This window comes from Euprymna scolopes, chromosome 7 (assembly GCF_053919585.1).
Source record: "Euprymna scolopes isolate OS-2025 chromosome 7, ASM5391958v1, whole genome shotgun sequence".
Taxonomy (NCBI): Eukaryota; Metazoa; Mollusca; class Cephalopoda; order Sepiida; family Sepiolidae; genus Euprymna; species Euprymna scolopes.
Window position 1 is genome coordinate 144,154,650 of NC_136488.1, and position 21,429 is coordinate 144,176,078.

The 21,429-nt window shown below is 33.8% G+C and overlaps 1 protein-coding gene across 8 annotated transcripts in view; it reads left to right on the plus strand.

Annotated features, from left to right (window-relative positions):
- The window catches only part of LOC145280020 (AP-3 complex subunit delta-1-like), a 388,277-nt gene that overhangs the window by 244,490 nt on the left and 122,358 nt on the right, over window positions 1–21,429 (plus strand). For all 8 annotated transcript variants that reach the window (XM_080131661.1, XM_080131662.1, XM_080131663.1 and 5 more), the window contains 2 exons: window positions 10,167–10,274; window positions 18,722–18,851. In XM_080131661.1, coding sequence (XP_079987787.1) covers window positions 10,167–10,274; window positions 18,722–18,851 — 238 coding nt within the window. The remainder of the gene's footprint in view (window positions 1–10,166; window positions 10,275–18,721; window positions 18,852–21,429) is intronic.

A 21,429-nucleotide genomic window follows, 5' to 3' on the forward strand; every position in this document is an offset into this window, starting at 1 on the left:
ATAAACATTCATTTCTTATATATATATATATATATATACTAGCTGTACCCTGTCACGCGTTGCTGTGGCTCAAATTGGCGCAATGGAAAAAGTTCCAAAATGAGAAAAAGCATGTTTCTTATAGGTTTAATTTTCCATTTTGCATGGGTACACAGTTTTTGTTGTTCCATTTTCTTAGCTGATATAGAGAATTTCTGGTTTAGAATACGTAACATAAATTGTCCATGTGAAAAAACAAAGCTTGAATTGGTTTATATTTCACAACATGATAATTAGTACACCAAATTTCAGTTGCAATACATGCGGTGGCATCCCTGGCAAATATAGCTGTTGGATAATTAACCACTTTATCTGCTTTCACAACAGTGTTGATGGATTTGTATTTGACTACCTCACTTGGAATTTTACATTGAATAATAGCGTTAAGTTCATGGGCGTCTTTGTATTGACCTGCAAGAATAGCTCATTCACTCAGTCAAGTGGAATTCTTATAATTTGAATATCTGCAAAAACCTTTTAAACTAACTGTTTTTTTGATGAAATAAAATTACAGAAATTACAGAAGTTAAAAGTCAAAGAATTTTGCCCTTATCTCTGATCAGCTGGCACTTTTTCATACCCAATTTCCCACAAGTGATGCAAAAAATTTTGTGCGGATCGAACAGTCTGCAACTGGCATGCATATTTTGAGTTAAGTTTAATGTCTTCACATGAAACAAAAAAGTAGAGTATTTGAGGCAAGCATTTATTTCATCTGCTGATGTTGATTGAAGAATAACAGGTAACATTTGTCTGAAATCTTCTGCAAGCAATATTACTGCATTCCCAAATGGTCTGACATTGCCACGCAAATCTTGCAAGGATCGACCAAGAGCCTCAAGTGATTTTTTGCGTACCATTGTGCATTCATCCTAAACAATAAGTTTGCATTTCTGCAATATTTTTCCCCATTTTGGAGATGTCGAACATGAGATTTTTGAAAAATTGAATGTTTTAAAGTAGAATAAATAATTCTTCTACTTGGCAGCAAGGTCGCAGGTATTCCTCATGCAGCAAGGGCTAAGGCTATGTCATTTTGTTACCAAATGGCTGCCAAAATCAATTTAATAAGAAAAGTTTTACCAGTTACTTCTGGTGCTGTTCAAGGTAGCAGTAATTTCCAAATAACTTCTATTCTCACAGTCAGTAAATTAGGTGACTAAAATAGGATTTATCCATGTTTTGACAATGCCTTATTCACTGTAATTAATTTAGGAGACTAAAATAGGATGAGGGATTAGAGATGGACAGATAGAGAGGAAGATATATAGATAGAAAAGAGAAAGTGAGAGGAAAATAGAGAAAGAGAAGGATAGAGAGATAAAGGGATTGATAGATAAAGAGAGAGGGGGAGAGTTAGAAACAGAGGGATGAGACAGAGGAAAGGAGAGAGATAGAGGGAGTTAGAGAGAGAAAGGGGTTCAAAGAGATGGAGAGGGTGATATAGAAAGATAAATTGAGAGAGGGAAAGGGAGAGATGGATAGAGAGAGATATTAAGAGAGGAAGAGAGAAACAGGTGAACTACACTTCACTGTTTTTTTTCCTCGTTCAGTAGAGAAGAAATCTTTCGAGACTGAGGCAATTTTAATTTTTTGTTACTACCCAGAGTAACCCTTTTTTTTTGGGGGGGGGGCTAGATTTTCCACGCATTAGAAATCGACCGGGTTATCTGTACTTTCACCTAACAAATTAATAAAAGAAAAAGATTATGTAAAATTTGAATTTAACATGAAAATACTATTTTAAAAAATAGCACGATAACATAAGTGCCACTTTATGTACTCCTTGGGCGTTGAGTTCCATGGCGACCCGCATAATTATTTAATGGTTGCTCCCTTAGACCCCCCCCCATAGTCAAGGCTAATGCATGCGCATGTAACATTTTTCTATTTACTGATGTTGGCTTAGTAACTAAACGATTTATTGATAATTTCGTAACCCTTAAACGCATGCCGGAAGATTTAAATTGGTTCATTATTGTTGTAATGAAAAAAAAACGTTTCATTCAACACAAAACCAAAAACACATATTAATGATAAATGATTTATTATTCTATTCATTGAAACTTACTAATTTTTAGATAAAAAAAAGTAAAAAAAAGTTAATAAAAAAATAGTTGCTTATGTGCGCATGTAAAAATGTTTGTAAAAGTGAGAAATTATTTTAATCATTTAAAAAACTTGTTTTATTTTTTTGTTTTATTTTTAGATTAGGTCCACCTTATAATCACCCCAACATCCTCATCTTAAGAACAACTTCCGGAATAAACACCACTTTTTGAGGGGGGGGGGCTATTTGCAAAATTTAACTGATATTTGTTGTCAGCATACCCACCCGAAAATACTATTAAAAAAAAAGGGGAGGGCTTCAGTGCCCGTTGCAGAGAAGTAGATTTATTTATCAATGAAAGTTGCGAAGTAAATTTATCAATAAAAGTCGTCATTTAAAAAAGAAAATTGTGGAGGTGGACCTAAATGTAAATATTTACCCAAAAAACTATCCCGAAGTTTATTACAAAAACGTTTTGTTTTCGCACTATTCAACAATTTGTTCATCCGTGCATGTAAATTAAAAAAATATTTGTAAAAGTGAGAAGTTATCAGTAAATGATTGGTTTTTTTTTTTTAATTTATTTATTTATTTTTTTACATAAGGTCCACCTCCACAAATGTTAAGAACGTCTTTCAGAATAAACACCCTCAACCACTCCATGTTAACAACGGATTTCCGAATAAACACCATGGGGGGGGTTGTCAACATACCCATCCGCAAATACTATTAAAAAAAAAAAAAAAAGTCGATAAAAGTCGTCATTTAAAAAGAAATTTAAAATCAAATGTTTGTAAAAGTGAGAAATTATTAATAAATGTTTAGTAACATTTTTCGGTGATAATACAGAGAGTGATCCGTGCTATTTTTTAAATCGTATTTCCACGTTTAATTAAAGCTTTTTTTTTTATTATTCAATTGCAAGGTTAAAGTACAGAATAGGTACAAAACACCCTCCCTCCCCATGTTAAGAATGGCTTTTTAAATAATGTTATTATTTCAGCACGGATCACTCTCTACATGAGTACCCATTTTTCTTTTAATATTCATAAAAAGTAAAACTTTTTTTCAAAATAAATAAATAAATGTTTGTAAATGTGACAAATAATTGTTTGGTTACGACAACGTCAGTAAATAAAATATTACGTGCGGGGTGGGGACTAAGGGAGCGACTATTATTTTTTTTCTGCTAGTCGCCATGGAACTCAACGCCCAAGGAGTACCAAATTGTAATTTTTTTTGTCAAATAAATTTCAAGCAATTTTTGCAATAAATAATAGATAGCAACTTCGTTAATTTTACGACTCGCCCCAGCATATTATAAACACCCTAACTTCCCCATGTTAAGAACGGCTTTCTAGGTTTATGGAAGGGCGTTTTTTTTTGTTTTTTTTTTTAAATGGGGGGGGGGTTAGGGTGTTTATAATACGTTGAAGCATGTCGTAAAAATGAAACCGTTTAGAAAAAGTTAAAACAAACTTTTTTATGTAAACAATGCCATGAAAATAAACTAAACAATTAAAACGTAATGTTTCATGAGTGAAAAGCCTTAACATAAATAAAATTAAAAAAAATTGGTAAGTACATAAATGAATTTAAATTTTTAAAATATGGGATTATTTATTTATTTATTTATTTTTTTTGTGTGTGTGTTAATGCAGAGAGTGATCCGCGCTATTTTTTTAAAATCGTTTTCCACGTTTAATTAAAGTTTTATGATATGTTTTTATTCAATTGTAAGGTTAAAGTACAGAATAGGTACAAAACACCCTCCCTTCCCCATGTTAAGAATGGCTTTTTAAATAACATTATTATTTCAGCACGGATCACTCTCTGCATGAGTAAGCTTTTTTGTTTTTTGTTTTTTTTACTTATTGAGTTTACAGAAAATGAAATCTTTCGTCAATTCGTGGCTGTGAAATGAATCGAACCGGAAGTTCAGTTTTATAACAGAACAGATTCGCAGTAACGGTTAAAAAAATATATATATTTTATTTAATATTTTAATAATTCGCGAGGTAAATTTATTTCAATAACATAAAAACATACCTCGACTCTAAAGATGGGTTGTCTGAAAATTTCAAATAAATTGGTAACGTAGAAATAGGGTTTTATTATTTTAGAACGAACCAACATTTACATTTTTATATATATAGATAGATATATATAAAATACGGTATAATCATGTTGACACTTCGGTTCCCATCAGATTGCCAAAGTTAAGCATAGTTTGGCTTGGTCAGTACTAAAATGGGTCACCATTCGGGAATTCCTGATGCTGTATGTGCTTTCCGCTTATCTCGGCATTGTTTCCACTCAGTCTTGGGCCTTTCTTTGCCACTGGACCCAAGCAGTGCCAATTCAGGAGAGGTGTGGTTGGGGATTGCACAACCCTTGCGTGTTGAAGCTGTCAGGTTAATTGCTGCTGCTAGTCTGCGTTCTGCATCACATAATATAGCTGTAGCATTGTTATTACAGAATGAAGAATAAGTGACGTTGGTTGCTTTTGATGGTTGAAATTGATGGCACACGCTTTGGTTGAATGGATGGAAAATTGGTTAAGACTTTCATGTTTTTCCTAGCAGGATGTTATAAGTTTGTATAGCATTGTGAACATTTTAGCTCAATCTGTTTATTTCTCTCTCTTTCTCTCTCTCTCTCTCTCTCTCTCCAAACCGATGCTTCTATGAAACTTTTGTAGAAAGTTCTAGATTCAACCTTTTCTTGGCATGGATGCATTTCATTGTCCAATCTATGCATAGATAGTTAAGCAATGCACACTTCATTTGAATTTCATTCTCTAGGTGTGAACATCTCAAAATATGTAATTTAGTGAATACCAACAAACAAAAGTTATAACTATCATAGAATAGTAAATAACATATATATATATATATATATATATAATATTGTGTGGCGACAAAAACTCCCATCCAATAGCTCCCCAGGTTGCAGATAGAGGAATGGCCTTTAGATATTGAATATTAATTGCTAATTTTGATAAGTAGTGGCCGACAAAATCACTGGTTGCCTTTTTGCAAGATATAGTACCTGGAAAACACTCTGCCAGGGATTTGAGGAGTGAAATTTTTCAGTAGATATTAACCTAAATAACCAATTACTATTAACTACCCATTCGGGGTTGCAGAAATACCTGGATTAGGACCCAGGCGCGAGGCGAACCCTCTCGGAGCTGATGGACCCATAGATCTTCCCAGGTCATTTGTCTAGGAGAAGGAAAACTCTGAAGCTAAATCTAGGGGAGGGAGGCCTCTTCAGTCCTGGACGACAACCTTCCTAGAGCTAGTGGCTCAAACAAATCACTGGTTGGCAAACCTAAACTGCTTAAGGAGGAGATAGGCTCGCCCAGCTTTCATACTCCTTCTTTGCCTATTAGCCAGGCGTAGAGGTGCTATCACAGAGACTCGTCTTAATCACCCAGTGGTTGACCTTGTTTCCTGACTAGGGCAATGAACACCGCTTTTCCCCGCTCCCACCGGTCCTGGATATGACCTTAAACTGTATCCAGTGGTGAGGCCCCAGCTTGCAGGCTTTGAGGAGTGTGGAGCCACCCTTTAATTACCATTGCTCCCAGGTCTACTCTTACCTGGAGTGGTAGTACCTGTTAGGGTCCCAACTATGGGTTGAATAGAAACTGATTTGAAAACAACAAATATATTCTATTAAAAATTTTTCTTCAAAATCTTTGAATTCGGCATTAAATAACCCGAAAAGGGTTGATATGCCGTAAAACAACCAACCAACCAACCAACCCGCTCCCACCACATCCCATCCCCCTAAACTGGACACAGTGGGGTGCTTCAGTACCATATATGTCGGTGCAGTTGGACTGTGCTAGCTTTGCCTAATGGATTGAAGGTACCGGATTGACAGTTCCTGGCTGCTGTTTCCAACTGATAGTACAGGAGCCCTAACTCTTTGGTATTGCTGGACACAGTGGGGTGCTTCAGTACCATATATGTCGGTGCAGTTGGACTGGGCTAGCTTTGCCTAATGGATTGAAGGTACCGGATTGACAGTTCCTGGCTGCTGCTAACTCTTTGGTAGTGCTTAAAGCGGCTGCTCCATCAACAGTTGTATAATATCGGGATGTTTGTAGTGCCATGTCGCACATGGAAAGGGACCCTGCACTCATCCCCGGTGGGCTTTCCTGAGGCCATAATACTGTGGGTGAGGACAGCTGATGGTCTACTTGTATTGCATGTCTGATATTCTGCACAACCACTTGACCAGCACCTCCTCACTCACTCACCCTAACTGAAACTTTTAAATAAAATGAAATGACAGCTCAAGCAAAAGTTACGTTTAAGCCAGGACCAAACACAAAGAAAACCAACCTGCCTCCTCCCTTGAGGCTTGCATTTACCAATATCCGCGAGCTTAGAACAAACTTAGATGATGTTGAATCATTTCTCCTTGTAAACACCCCGGATAAATTAGCATTAAGTGAAACTAATCTTCACTCCTCCATTCCCTCTAAGCACTTTAACATGCCTCGTTATCTCCCACTCTGCCATAAGGACTCGGACAGACATATGCATGGGCTTGGAGTCTATATTCATAACACCCTCCCCCTGACTAGAGAAATAAAACTAGAATCAGGCGACCAGGCCTTTGTGTGCTTCAGACTAAATATGCAACATAATATTAGCTACTTGTATTTTCTCTACCGCTCTCCCTCAATCCAGGACTGTACCCTAATAAACAAAGTCTCTGACAGCATAGATATAGCACTCTCCCTCGATACTAGCATACAAGTATATGTATTTGGTGACTTCAATGTCCACCACAGTAACTGGCTAGGATTCTCTAATTACACAGACGTAGCTGGTAGCACAACACATAGCTTCTTTATATCCCATTCCCTATCTCAGATGGTTACATTTCCGACACGTTTCCCAGACCAGCAAGATCAACATGCCTCACTTCTAGATCTCTTTCTGACAACGGTTCCTGATGATTGTACAACAAATGCCCACAGCCCACTCGGGAATGCTGATCATGCTGTGATAATGGTAGAAATCACCCTAAATTCTCGCCCTAAAACTGAAGACCCACTACTCAAAACAATGAGGTATTACAAAAAGGCTGACTAGGAAGCCATCAGGGAACTCATCAGAGATACCCCATGGCAAAATATCTCTTCCCTTCCAGCGGAACAGTGTGCAAATGAGACCACTGAATGGTTCAAAACTGCAATTGAAGCACATGTTCCCCGCACGGAAATTCTGTAGCAAGCCCCACTCTCCCCAATGGTTTACTTCTGCTTGTCCAGCTGCCATTTGTCAAAGGCAGCATACGTTCTGCAGATTCAACCGACATAAGTCCAGCTCAAACAAACAGAAGTATATAGAAGCTAGAAATAATTGTAAGAGAGTGATAGCGACAGCTAAGACAGATTACTCTGAAACCACCAGAAAACGCATCAAAGCACAGAAATTAGGAACCTGTGATTTTTGGAAAATCTACAACAGTGTAGTAAATAATGGGCAGTCAACAATTCCCCCACTATCAAACAATCATGAGGTTGTTTGCACGGCAACTGATAAGGCTAATCTGCTTGTCAATCGGTTTGCCTCAAACTCCACACTGGACCCGGCACACCACTCTCTCCCTGACTTTCCTTTGCAGACAAACGCCACACTAGACGATTTGAAAATCACCCCTTTTCAGGTACATGATATTATAAAAAACCTAGACACCTCAAAAGCATGTGAACCAGATCTCATCCCGGCTGTGCTATTAAAAAAATGCTCTGCCGAGGTTGCTCCAGTTCTCTCAAAACTTTACAATAAATGCCTTAATGAATCTTGCTTTCCTGACTGCTGGAAAACCGTTTCTGTGGTACCAGTCTTCAAGAATTCTGGGGAAAGAACTGACCCACTAAATTATCGCCCAATTTAGCTTTTTAATAAAACAATGATCCGAAATTGTGGTTTTAACTAGAAAATTTTGCATTTAGTATTACTGAATTTTATCATACATAAAGAAATTTGTTTCGTGTCTTTTTTTTTTAATCTCCTAAGTTAACACTGATATTTGAACAAAAAAGACAAGTTTAACATTACATTCTATGTGTTATATATGTTGTAGTGATAGGGTGTTGAGTTTGGGAGACATATTTTTTGCTCATACATTGTTTGCTTGTTGTATTGGCTATATGAGCATTTAAGAATGCTATTTAATTCTAAACAATGATACAATACTTATTCCTACAATGATTTTCTGCCATGCTTATCCTATAAAGGAAAAAAAAATATGTTGCTTAAAAGCTATGGTATAGAAAAAAAAAAATGAATTTTGTATTCTATGAGATTAAAAAAAAACTGTCCACATAAATTTGTCTAGTGTTAATTTTATGGATGACAAGCTGATGTTAATGATGGTAGCCGTTATCAATTGCTGTACTATGTCACTTATCTGTGAAAATGTCTTTTTGAATAAATTTCTCTCAGCTGTTACTGTTTTTGTTTAACATACTTGATCATATGCCAGTCATTAATTATTTCACCAATAGAATAAGATTCTGGTAACTTGATCATATTGATTCACTTCTATTTGTATAGGAATGATGTATACTTGTGTTGTTGAGACTATTGCATGTATATTATTATGCTAGGCTTACTTGTAACTTGTTGAGTTGCAGTCACTTCTATTAATTCTTTCATTTACGTTTCTGGATTTTTGAGATGACGATTGGTTATTGGTATTGTTTGGATTCTTTGGACTACTGTTCTCATCTTGAGTGTCATTTTCATGTTTTGCCTCATTTAAGCTCCAACATTCAAGTGTATTGTGTCGAAATGGGGAATTTAAAAAAAAAAAAATTTTTTTTTTTTTATTGAACTCGGGAATCTGCACGGAATTTTGAATGGACCCCTTTATGTACTTCATGGGAGTAGCATGCTCTTGTTCTGTCAGCGATGACTGGATAGAGGTTCAAACTAATTCACAATTGTATTTTTCTGTTGCCCACACTTGCACAACGACCCATAGTGCAGTGGTTAAAGTACTTGGAAAAGTTCAATTGTAAAATGACCTTCTCCTGAAGGTTGAAGGTTCAATCTTCAATCTTCAGTGCGGGAGATCAAGAAAATACAAATTTCTTAGGACCTCGATCCAGTCATGACTAACAGAATAAGAGCATGCTACCTCTGTAAAGTAAAAGGGTTCCATGTAGATTCCCAAGTTTAACAGGAACATTTCTTATTTCAACAAGACACATCTAATGCAAGTCAGAGGTTACATTGACCGAAATGTTGTGAAAATGACATTCAAGATAAGAACAGTAGTCTGAAAAATCCAAACAATATGAATACTTTCATTTAAAAAATGTATTAACTGTGGCAATATCTTTTAATATGTCCTTATCGCATAGCTAAAAAATTTTTAATTTTTATATTAGTCTGGGTGCTTGGCGTTGTCTGGATGTTTGGAGGTGTGTGTTGAGCAAAAAAAAAAGAAAATAAATAAATAAAAAAATTTGTAGGCAGGCTCGAACCCATGACACAAAGGCGGAAAAGAAAGCTGAGGTGTTTTAACCCAAAAAAAAAGTTGTAGTAGGCAGGCTCAAACCCATACCGCGAAGGAGGAAAAAAAGTGAAAACAAAAAAATGTGACGCATTAGCTGTTGTGCTCATCACCAAACCGGAAGTGACGTAGGTTTAAATTAAGGCTAGACAATCGAAAAGAGGCGATGACATTTGAAAATATCGGCGAAAAAAGCAACCCCTCCCTCTAGAAAAGTACCCAGTTGAAGGTGAAGGAATTAATGTTTTTAACCAATTTTTTGATATTTGTCGTCCAAAGGGTTGAGCTTCAAAATAATACCGATCTCATGAAAATTTGTCGCCTCTGTTGAAAATTTTTGCAAGACATAAAAACATACATACATACATTTTAAACAGACAGGTGAGATTTATATTATAGATAAAAGGTAAAAAAACATGAAGCACATGTTGTTGGATGATTTTTTTTTTTATTAATCTGTTGTTTCATTTTAATGATTTAAAGTATTTTTTAATTAATGCATTTTCTTTTGAATTTTTATTTTCAGGATTTGAACAGTCAGAATATGTATGATTCCGGTGTGGCTCTTAATGGTCTGGCTTGTTTTATCTCTCAGGATTTGTCTCGGGACTTGGCCAATGACATCATGACACTGGTTAGTTAATAAAACAATTTTTTTATTCAAATGGTTGATTTAGTTGTGTCATAATAATAATAATAATAATAATAAAAATAATGATAATAAAAAATAATAAAAATATAATAATAAAATAATAAAAATAGAGTAATAATAATAATAATAATGCAATAATTTAAAGATTTTAAAAACATGTATGTGCAATATTTTTTTGTAGAAAAACAATATAATTTATTGCATTTAATTCTCCCATTGTTATATTCTAATTAATTAAAGAATAAGTATGATTATTGGAAACATTTATAGCCATCATCAACTTTATTTAACCTTATAAAGTGCCTGTAAACTGACATAGAAACTACTTTTGGCCGGGAGCAAAGTGTAGTATCTGTTCTGATACTGCATTTCATCTTTTCTGCATTCTGCCTACACAGGAGAAATCTTTTTAGATTGAGGCACTTTTTATTTTTGTTCCACCCCCAGAGCCCCCCCAACCCCTTCTCTATTTGAAGTGTTGGATTTTCCCACATTAAAAACCAACTTTGTGTCTAACGCTGTCCAGGTAGGAAGGCAAGTGAATAGGGAAATAGAAACTATTTACATGTGAATCAAAGATAAGAGAATCATTTTTAGTAGATTTCAAGTACTGATTATATATTGTTTTGTTTTTCATGTATAGAACTCCTTGAAGTTTATCTTTTTTGTTTCTCTTCAATCAGTTGACAATGTTATTTTTGTAGCCGATATGATAAAATCTGAACTTTGAAATTGTTTAATTCATATGTGAATTAAACACTGGTATTCATAACTTTTTTTTTTCTCCATTTAGAATTACAATAAAACAATTCATGACCATTAATTTTATTTATTGCAGACAATAATCCTCATCATTTTATTTGTTGTTTCATGTTTCGGCCAACTATTCCTTTGGCCGTCGTCAGGTGGTAACCGCGACAGATAGGAACTCTGAATCTCCTGACTGCATTCACTGCAATTACTGCCTACCGTAGTTGTTGTCGTCTCACCATGTTTTCAGTCAAGTAAGCTCTGGCCGGCTTTGGGTAGGATTGAAACCGCTATCTTCAGACATCATCACCTGGAACCGTAAAGATTCAATGTCTCTATCAACTGCGCTACAGGCTCCGAAGATAGAGACGTTGAATCTCTACAGTTCCAGGTGATGTCTGAAGATAGCGGTTTCAATCCTACCCAAAACCGGCCAGAGCTTACTTGGCTGAAAACGTGGTGAGACAACAACAACTACAGAAGGCAGTAATTGCAGTGAATGCCGTCAGGAGATTCAGAGTTCCTCTCCGTCGCGGTTACCACCTGACGAAGGCCAGAGGAATAGTTGGCCGAAACGTTGTGAAACAACTAATAAATAAAATTAATAAATAATACTCATCTCAATGAATTCCAATTAAATAATATAATTCATGACCATCTTTAGATGGATTACTTGCCATTGTTTTGTTTCTTTGGAGTAATCTCCCTTTTTAATTATCAACCTTTTAAAAGAAAAATCAAGGATGTTGTAGTTTACTTGTATCCTTGTGTGTAGTGTATATGGAGTTGTTTGAACGTTATGACAATGTAGTTTTGTAGAAAAATACAGTAGCATATGAGAAGATAAATGACAATACTGAAAGATTTTGATAATTTAAAATTATGAATTATTCATCAATGTATTTTTGGCTACTGGCATAAACGCACTTCAGAGTGATTGAACATTTTTTTTTTTCTTCCTGAAGATGACGTATACCTGAATAATTCAAAGAACATAACGCCATAATATTATCCTGGTTTGAAACAATATGTTAATAATCAAAAGAATATTGAAATTTTTCAATATTGTTAGAGATTTTTTTTTACATTGTCTTATCTGCATTGTCATGGTCTTCAAACATAACTCTTTAAAATAAAATTTTTTAACATAAACATTTATACTGTTAATACATCAATATACCGATCAAATTTTGTTAAATGTTTCATCCAATAGTTTTTAAAAAAATGTCACTTGATTCCTTTTTTATGTCATCAAATTTTGTGTTCTATGCTAATTGCTACTGTTAATCTGACCTCAGATTGTTTCAAAACTATTCTTACTTTATTAACAAAATTTACAAACATTAAAAACAAGATGAATCGGTTAATGAATGTAGTTTTTGAATTCTGTGAAAGCAATAAACTCCCAGGTCAAGAGAAAATACATTAAAAAAAAAAAAAAAAAAATTTGATATAGTTAGAAATGCTATTTATTTTGAAAGTTTCAATTAAATCAATTTTCATTCTTTTCTTATATAAAGTAGTTATTCCTAATTTTTTCAATCTTTGCCCATAACTGTTTCTTAATAACATTTAAATATGTGTAATTTATTATGCAAAATACTATTAGAATTTATTTATAGAATGCCGTAATTATGTCATTGGAATACATTCTTTTATCTGGCTTTCTTTATGCATTGGATTCTGAATACCTGAAATTATTTCTAGCTCATAAAATCTGTTCATACAGACATAAATTGTATTTGCTATTGGTAAAGAAATAACATAGTTTAAGCATTTTGAATAGTATTTAAGTTTAATAGAAATGTCATTTAGAAATTAAAATGATTGTCATTGTGTACAATCAATTTGTATTAGTTAACAAGGTTACTCGACATTGTCCGGGTTAGAGTGGAGATAACATCACACACAAAAGTATAATAATGACGAATGGATACAATTATTTTCAAAGGAGGTTTTTGCCACTTTTCTCTCTTTAAAGATAAATCAAACATAGCTTCCTTTTGTGTCTACTATGTTCTGAATGTCATACAAATCTGTTCATTAGACCATATCTAAGCCTGTCTCTACCTTTTTAATGTACCCTACCCCATTTCTACTCTCTGTATCCTCCCCTGCCTCTACGTCTCTGTATCCTCCCCCTTGCCTCTACTTCTCTGTGTATCCTCCCCTTGCCTCTACTTCTCTATGTATCCTCCCCCTTGCCTCTACGTCTCTGTATCCTCCCCCTTGCCTCTACGTCTCTGTATCCTCCCCCTTGCCTCTACGTCTCTGTATCCTCCCCCTTGCCTCTACGTCTCTGTATCCTCCCCCTTGCCTCTACGTCTCTGTATCCTCCCCCTTGCCTCTACGTCTCTGTATCCTCCCCCTTGCCTCTACGTCTCTGTATCCTCCCCCTTGCCTCTACGTCTCTGTATCCTCCCCCTTGCCTCTACGTCTCTGTATCCTCCCCCTTGCCTCTACGTCTCTGTATCCTCCCCCTTGCCAATACCTCTCTGTATCCTCCCCCTTGCCAATACCTCTCTGTATCCTCCCCCTTGCCAATACCTCTCTGTATCCTCCCCCTTGCCAATACCTCTCTGTATCCTCCCCCTTGCCTCTACCTCTCTGTATCCTCCCCCTTGCCTCTAGCTGAAGATGGAGGGAAGGAAAGGGGGATGGGTTGAGTAGATCAGTGTACGATCAGAAAATAAATATATTTTTTTTGTCTTCCTACATTTATTTCCTTTCTTTAATGATGACTTCCTACAGATCTACTCGACCCCTCCCTCCCTTCACTACCCTCATAGTCACCTTTTTCCTCTCCTTCTCTCATATTTCTGTATGAATAGGTGTCTAACCTACTGGTGACTAAGCTCCTTGAAAGTAAGCATAATGTCATTTCTCTACATGCCTGGTTGATGTGATCTTTTACATTGTGTTTGTCTAGCCATTTCCATTTTATTTTATCTGTATAGCTATTTATTGAAAATTAAAAATATTGATTTTATTTTTCACTAATAAATGTACACAAACATAATGATACAGACTTAAACATGAACCAATCAAATGATAGAAAATGATATGCAGGTATAGAAAGTTTTTAACACCCATCTCCTACCAGTATTAAAAATGGTGAACACAATCAAGTTTGTGGTGCTTAGTAAAATTTGAAAGTAGTTGTTGAAATAATAGCACCCATCAAGGATACACGTGCTATTAATGCATAAAAGATTTGTTTTGAATGGTTTACTGCAGTTTCAGATTTGCACAATCGTTAGTCATAGATCTATTGAATTTAAATAATTGTGATTTAAATTTTATGAATGCTAATTCTTTGTATTGATTTTTTGTTTTTGATTTATTTGGATATCTGCATTTAGATTGAAGTTCATTCTTTTTATTCAATAACTTTATTCTTTACCTGTAATTTGAAATTTTTTGTCAAAAGATTTTTTTGTTCTTCTGGTTTATATATAACTAGCAAAAGTACCCGTCGTTGACTGGGTTCAAAAACAGCCTACAGAAAATGGACTCTGATTTATGAAAGTATGATAGGTTATGAAAAGGAAGGGTTGTAAAGAGATAGCTTCCAATTTGGGGGTATCAAAACCAAAGTAAAATATGATGAAAGTAAAAATAAAATAGATAAACCACATAATTTATTATACCATACCTGTTCACACTGAAACACTTATCACAATATTCTGTGGATCTATATTAAAAAACCTTGTTAAACTTTGTGACATATTTCCATTCTATGGAGGTCAGGTGCGAACGAACACCCCATAATTTTATTATACCATATTTCTTCAAACTGAAACATAATTATCAAAGTATACTTACGCAGATAGATATGAAAAGTCTTTATTAAAGTTTGTGCCTATTTCCATTCTATAGAGGCCAGGTGCAACCGCAGACCCCACAATTTTATTATACCATACCTATTTAAGTTAAAACATACTTATCAAAGTATTCTTATATACATCTATATCAAAAACACTTGTAAACGTTTTTTTTTTTTTTTTTTTTAATTTTTAAATTTTTTATTTCCATACTTTGTGGACCAGGCGCGAACGCAGACCCCACAATTTTAATGAACTGCCATTCTGCCAGATTAAACATATCCATTCCTGTGTCTCAATACATCTTCTATCATTATATGTAATCAGTTTTTTAAAATAGTAAACCATATAGGAGCCTATTTGTGACCAGACACACACATGGACATTCAGCTTTATATTATGATATATATATATTTTTAGGGGTGGGTAATAATTTTCCATTTGATATTTGTTAAATTTTTTTTTTACTTTTCTACAGATTTTCACAAGGTATTATTAGCATATTCTATTTTTAACATTTTCTCAGTCTTTTTTTAAATTTTCTATCACTTGATCCAATTTTTTTAGTATCATTAGATTTTGTTATTCTCATTTGGTATCGACAAAAAATAGTATTTTTTTATATATATATATATATTTTTTATATATATATATTTTATATATATACAATTTTTTTACTTACCCTTAATCATTGTCACTGATGAGTCTTATTATTGAAGGTCAAGAGCAACCAGCAATTTCCACTTTTAAAAAATGTATTTTGTTCTCCTTGTCAACTAAATAATTTTTTGGTTATCGTCAAACAAGATCTCCCAATGCTTGTTGTAAGCCTGTGTGACTAAAATCAAACAAAAAAAAATGTATCTAATACAGAACATTCACAAGAAGTTTTTTTTTTTTTCAATTCCAGTGAATCTTCATAGTAAATAAGAACTTTTGGGGAATATTCTGTATTGACTACTTTTATTTTATTTTTTTTATTTATTTTTTTTTTAGTGATCTTTGATTTTAGTCTGACAGGTCCACTGCAAGCGTTGGGGATTTTGCTTGGGGATAACCAATTTTTTTAATATTTGTTTTAATTTATTACACTTTCGCCCCAAACAAGGCACGTTGCCACTTTGATGTAGGGGGCTACTATCAGGAACCAAAGTTGCAGGGGTACTATGTAGGGAGTTTAGTAGCAAGATGTCTGTTTACATTACACTTGAACTTCTGCATGTCAGTACAGTTGGGAAAGCAGGAAACCGGAAGAGAATTCCAAAGTCCTGCAGTTCTGGGGAAGAAGCTATTAGAGTAAAAGGCGTTCTTACATCTAGGGATCTCAACTGTGTAGGGGTGGGACTCTGCTGCTTGTCGTGTTTATTTTCGTCGAGGGGCGGGGTACGAAGCTTGTAGTTCATCAGAACATTCACCGTTGAAATACTTGTAAAACAAGCAGAGGGATGCAACATTATGTCGGTGGGAAAAGGGCTGAAGTTTAGATGACTGTTCGGGACTTATTAGGTTGGCTACTCTCTTTTGAACCCTGTCTTATTCTTATGACTTAAGGAGTCTAATTGGATGTCTATGCAAGTCAAAGAAATCACGTGTTAAGAGATGACTCACACGTTGTGGTTATCACCTTTTTTGGATGAAATATTATTCAAAAGAAAATTTGATTAGAAACGTTTTATTCTCGGTTTACTTTTGCATAGTTTGGTGAGCTATTTTAAACTATATTTAAAAAATTTTCCAGAATTTATTGCATATTTTTGAAAATTATTTTCTATGTTTCTATTTAGTCTGCTTGTTTTATTTTTATTTTAATCGTTAATTGGTAGGAAGCTTAGTATAAATTTATTTTCATGTCTGCATTTAGATACAAGCTCTGTTTGTTTAGGAAATTGTCTCATTCTTCACATATGAAGCATGAGAAATAGTGAATAAAATGACTGTATAAACTTTTTAGCATTTGTTATAACGCTAAAAGATAATGAAGACACTTTTAGAAACAAACCAATATGCAAATGAATGAACTGTAATTGTTTAACGCTAGTATCTGTAATTACAGCAGCCTCTATTTTCATCAATATTTATTTGTGTTATCAATATATGTTTATTTGTAGATCAGAAAAACATGAGTACCGTTGTTTTCAACTCTAAAACGAAAAGGACCAGTTACTTATGCTGGACTCTCTTCAGCCTAAAGGGAGAATGAAAAGAGTTTAGCATAAGTGATCAGAGACTGGTTCTTTTTGTGTTGGATTTGGTACTATTGGTTTCAATTCCAATGTTTTTCTGGTTTTTACTGTGACACATATATAAATAAATATTACGTTTTTGTATTGATTTTTCTTTTTAATCGAGCTGGGGTTTTCTCCCACAAACCTTACACACACTATGCATGCACATATTGCATAATTGATTTAAACTGGTACATTGTATTTTATAGGGTAAACAAGACTATTGTTCTGCAATTAATTTAGGAGAGAGGAAACGTTGAAATAAGATTAATCCCTCTGCTTATCTTGGCATTGGTACCAGTCTTCTTTGATTTAAGCAATGTTATTTCAGGAGATATGTGACTGGAGATTATGCAATTGTTGCTACAATAAAGACTCCTTCATATCAGCATTCTTACAGGGTGAATCCATTGTCGCTTGAAACTGAAAGCAGGCTTATAATCACTGATATTTAAATAACCTTCATTTTTGGAAAGAAAATTAACTCATAAGCTTCAAATTGATTGTAGTTGAGATGGTCCCCATGTTGAAAGTAATAAATGAACCTATCAATAAAAGTATGTGTGTGTGTGTATATATATATATATATATATATATTTAAATTGTAATTCAATGAATTTCAAAAAATTCTCATTGAAATGAAATAAAGTGGTTGAGTTCCATATCAAAGAATTTTTATTATTCTAAGCAAGACAAAGAATGCTTTAGAAAATTAATCTCCTTAACCTATAGGGTTTCGATGTCTACCATCTCATCTGAGGAGAGAAAATATCAGCAAATAGTTATAAAGGTATGCACCCTATTTGCTAAAGTCAGTGAGACATGGAAAGTCAAAGTGAAAATAATACATTTATCAGAAGTCCTGTAGCAGGAGGATTTGTAGAAAAAATCTCACGTTTCCACAACAACTGATTGTTAAATAAAAACTATTCTGAAGAATATATATATATATATATATATATATAAGTAAAAGTGTTAAAAGTAATGGTGAACAAAAGAATCCAATTCATGTTTTCTAGCAAAGAGATATTTTTTCTTTATAATTAAATTTTTTTTTGTTTAAGTATATTCAATGTTTTCATAATCAATAAATAATTTTTACTCATTTCAGTTTATAATGGCTATTTTTTTTTTTTTTTTATATATATATAAAAAAAGTTTGTGATGGGAGGCTATTTTAATATATGAAGAGATTTTTAAAAAGTCAAAATATTCCTTTTCCAATTGAAAATCATGAGTTGCAAAAGCTAATAAACCTAAAAAAGATATTTAATTAAGGAGACAATTATTTTTGAACGATGGAATTTTTTATTTGTAAGCCATTTTTAGTTTCAGAGGAGTTTCCAGTGGGTAGTCAATCGGTAGAAATTCTGAGATGAAAAATACTTCCTTTTCGTGTGAAGAACGAAAAGTATGTACAGAATTCTAAAATACCCAGTATGTTTTATGGAGTGTTTCCGTTTTCTGATTGGTTGTTAGCAGAACATGGCTCCATTTGATTGATCAGTTCTTATCACCCCTATCTATAAATAGAAGCTTCCAATTTTTTAAAATCATACCCTTTCGGTTATATCAAAAATATTGCAACAAGATTTTTTTTTTTTTAATACATAATTTCATCTTATTTTAGATGACTTCAACCAAACCGTATTTGAGAAAAAAAGCAGTTCTCATTATGTATAAAGTATTTCTACAATTTCCTGAGGCCCTTCGACCAGCTTTTCCGAGATTAAAAGAAAAACTAGAAGATCCTGATCCAGGTAAGAAAATATTTACAACAAACTTTTCATTTTTTTATTATATTATTTTTATTCACATTCACCCTAACAAGACATATCACCACTTGGACATAAGGGGCTACTATTTCGGACCCATGCCTAGGAAAAATTAACAGGTGGTTGGTTTACATTAAAAACTTCTGCATGTCAGTATAGTCAGGGAAGCAGGTAGCCGGAAGGGAATTCCAAAGTCTAGCTATTCGAGGGAAGAAACTTTTAGAGTAGAAAGCTTTCTGGGATTTAGGGACCTCAACAGTGAAAGGGTGTAATTTTGTTGCTAAGCAGGTTTGTCGGGGATATGTACATCAAGGGGGCACAAGTGCAATGAGTTCATCGGAGCACATTCCATTAAAATATTTATAAAACAGGCAAATGGATGCAACATTGTGGTGATGGGACAGGGGTTTGAACTTAGTTGACAAAGTGGGACCTATTAGATTGAAAATTCTTTTTCTCCCTATTCAAGAGGGAGATGTTAATGGCAAATGCACCAGCCCAGACGTGGCAACAATACTCCATGCATAGACAAATGGTGGCCTTGTAGAAGTACAGGATACTCTCAGGTGTGAATCGTCTTCTAGCTCAATAGAGAGAACCCACCTTCTTTGCAGCAGCCATAGCAATGTCCTCAATGTATTTGTTCCAGTTCATGTTGCCCATGAATGTTAGGCTGAGCAGTTTGAAGGAAGAATTCTCAGGTAGTGTTATTTGTCGTGGATATCAGTGGTTGGAATAAATATATATTTTTTAATTTGTGTAAATGACTCTATTATGTTTATTGAGCTAGATAGTATTAAGAAAAGCTGTTTATGTTCTAATGTTAATATGAATCTTAGAATTTGTAACTTTTGTTTCTCACTATCTTCCACATTAGTGCTTGTTTATGTCATACTCATGGGTAATTAGTTATTTCATTAAAGATGTTATTTTTACTAATATTCTCTTATTGGCATATGTCTTAATTTATCACATTGATTCCTTTTTGGTAACCCCCCCCCCTCCCGACAAAGGAGGGATTGGACCTAGTAATTCAATCCCATTTGTTTGTTCACTCGTTTATTTGCACTTTTCTCAATAACCACACCTTGGATTAAAAAAAAAAAAAAAATTTGTACAAACATTAGTCGTGAGGAAAGTTAATTCTATACTTGTGGATTGGGACTCTGCATTCTCTTTTTTTTTTTTTTTTTTTTTTTAAGCAAAAAACATATGGTTAATGTCTTTTTGTACGGCAATTTTTTTTCTTCCATTTTTGTTGCAGCTAAATCTGAATTTAAAGAAGAAAAAAGAAAGGAAAAAAATGCTCTATAAATAGAAATTAATACATTTTTCTGATTTTTTTTTTTTTTTTTTCATTTATTTATTTTTTTATTTTGCATTGGTAATGTTATCTGCCTTCTCTTGTATTCTATTTCATCATGAATCTCTATTCTCTTCCAGTCATTGTATATGGATTATGCTAAAAGTTTTTTGCCTTTTAGCATCAGAATAGGAATTATTGAATATTTTAAACCGAGTACATTGACTTGTAGGAAAAATCTTTCTCTCTCATCACAATCCTAAAACTTAATATTTTTACTGAAATTACCAGTAAAAAAAAAAAAATGTTAAGACTAGTTATCTTTTGTCTTGATAAAGTAAATATCTATTGAAGTGTAAAAAAATTCACCATGGCTGTATTTACCAAATTAGAAACAAAAAACCCTCTAAAATTAAACTTTGAAACATATGTATTTGCAACATCCGACTGATGCCTTGAATTTTAGGAGAAAAATAAAATTAGCCCCAAATGGTGTTTTTCACCCCTAAAACACCTTGGGGCTCAAGCCCCAGAACTTTCCTGGGGTCAAATATTACATTTCCAGATGTATATCTATGCGGTCTTGCTTTTGGGTAATTTTCAACAAAATCTAATGATCGTAAAAGATTCTATATCCCAGAAAGTGCTATTTTTGGCCGTTTTGACCCCTTTTGATCTCCTGGGGACGCAACCAGAAGTTTTAATAAAAAATCCGAGAATGTTAGATTTCTTCCCTTGAGTAGTTGTAACTTCATGCAAAATTTCAGAAAAATGTAATGAGTAGTTATTGAGAATTTTGGGAATGAACAGACGAGGGTGAATTCTAAGGTCCAAATTCTACTAAGTCAGTGGCCCGATAAAAATTTGAGCAGGGCATGGGCTATTATAATATGTATAGTAGGCCATGAGCAGGGATAGGTTAGTTTGAAAGTCAATTTCTGAAAACAATCTAATACGTGCCAGCATGTAAAACAGATGATAAACCAACCATGATGATGATTTTGGGATTATCTAATTTTAGTAAATTTTAAACACTTTGAAATTTGAATAATGAAGCAAAACTTGGTTTATACTCATATACGCATTATATTTTAAAGACCAATTTTATTTCTATTCAGCAAGTTTCAGTATATTTGTATTTGAATTTTGTAAATTATGAAGGCTAGTGTTTGTCTAATTAAAAAATATTATTTTAATTCATTATATATACTTATGAAAGGTATTTTCTATTAAATATATTTGTTGTCTGACCACTTACAA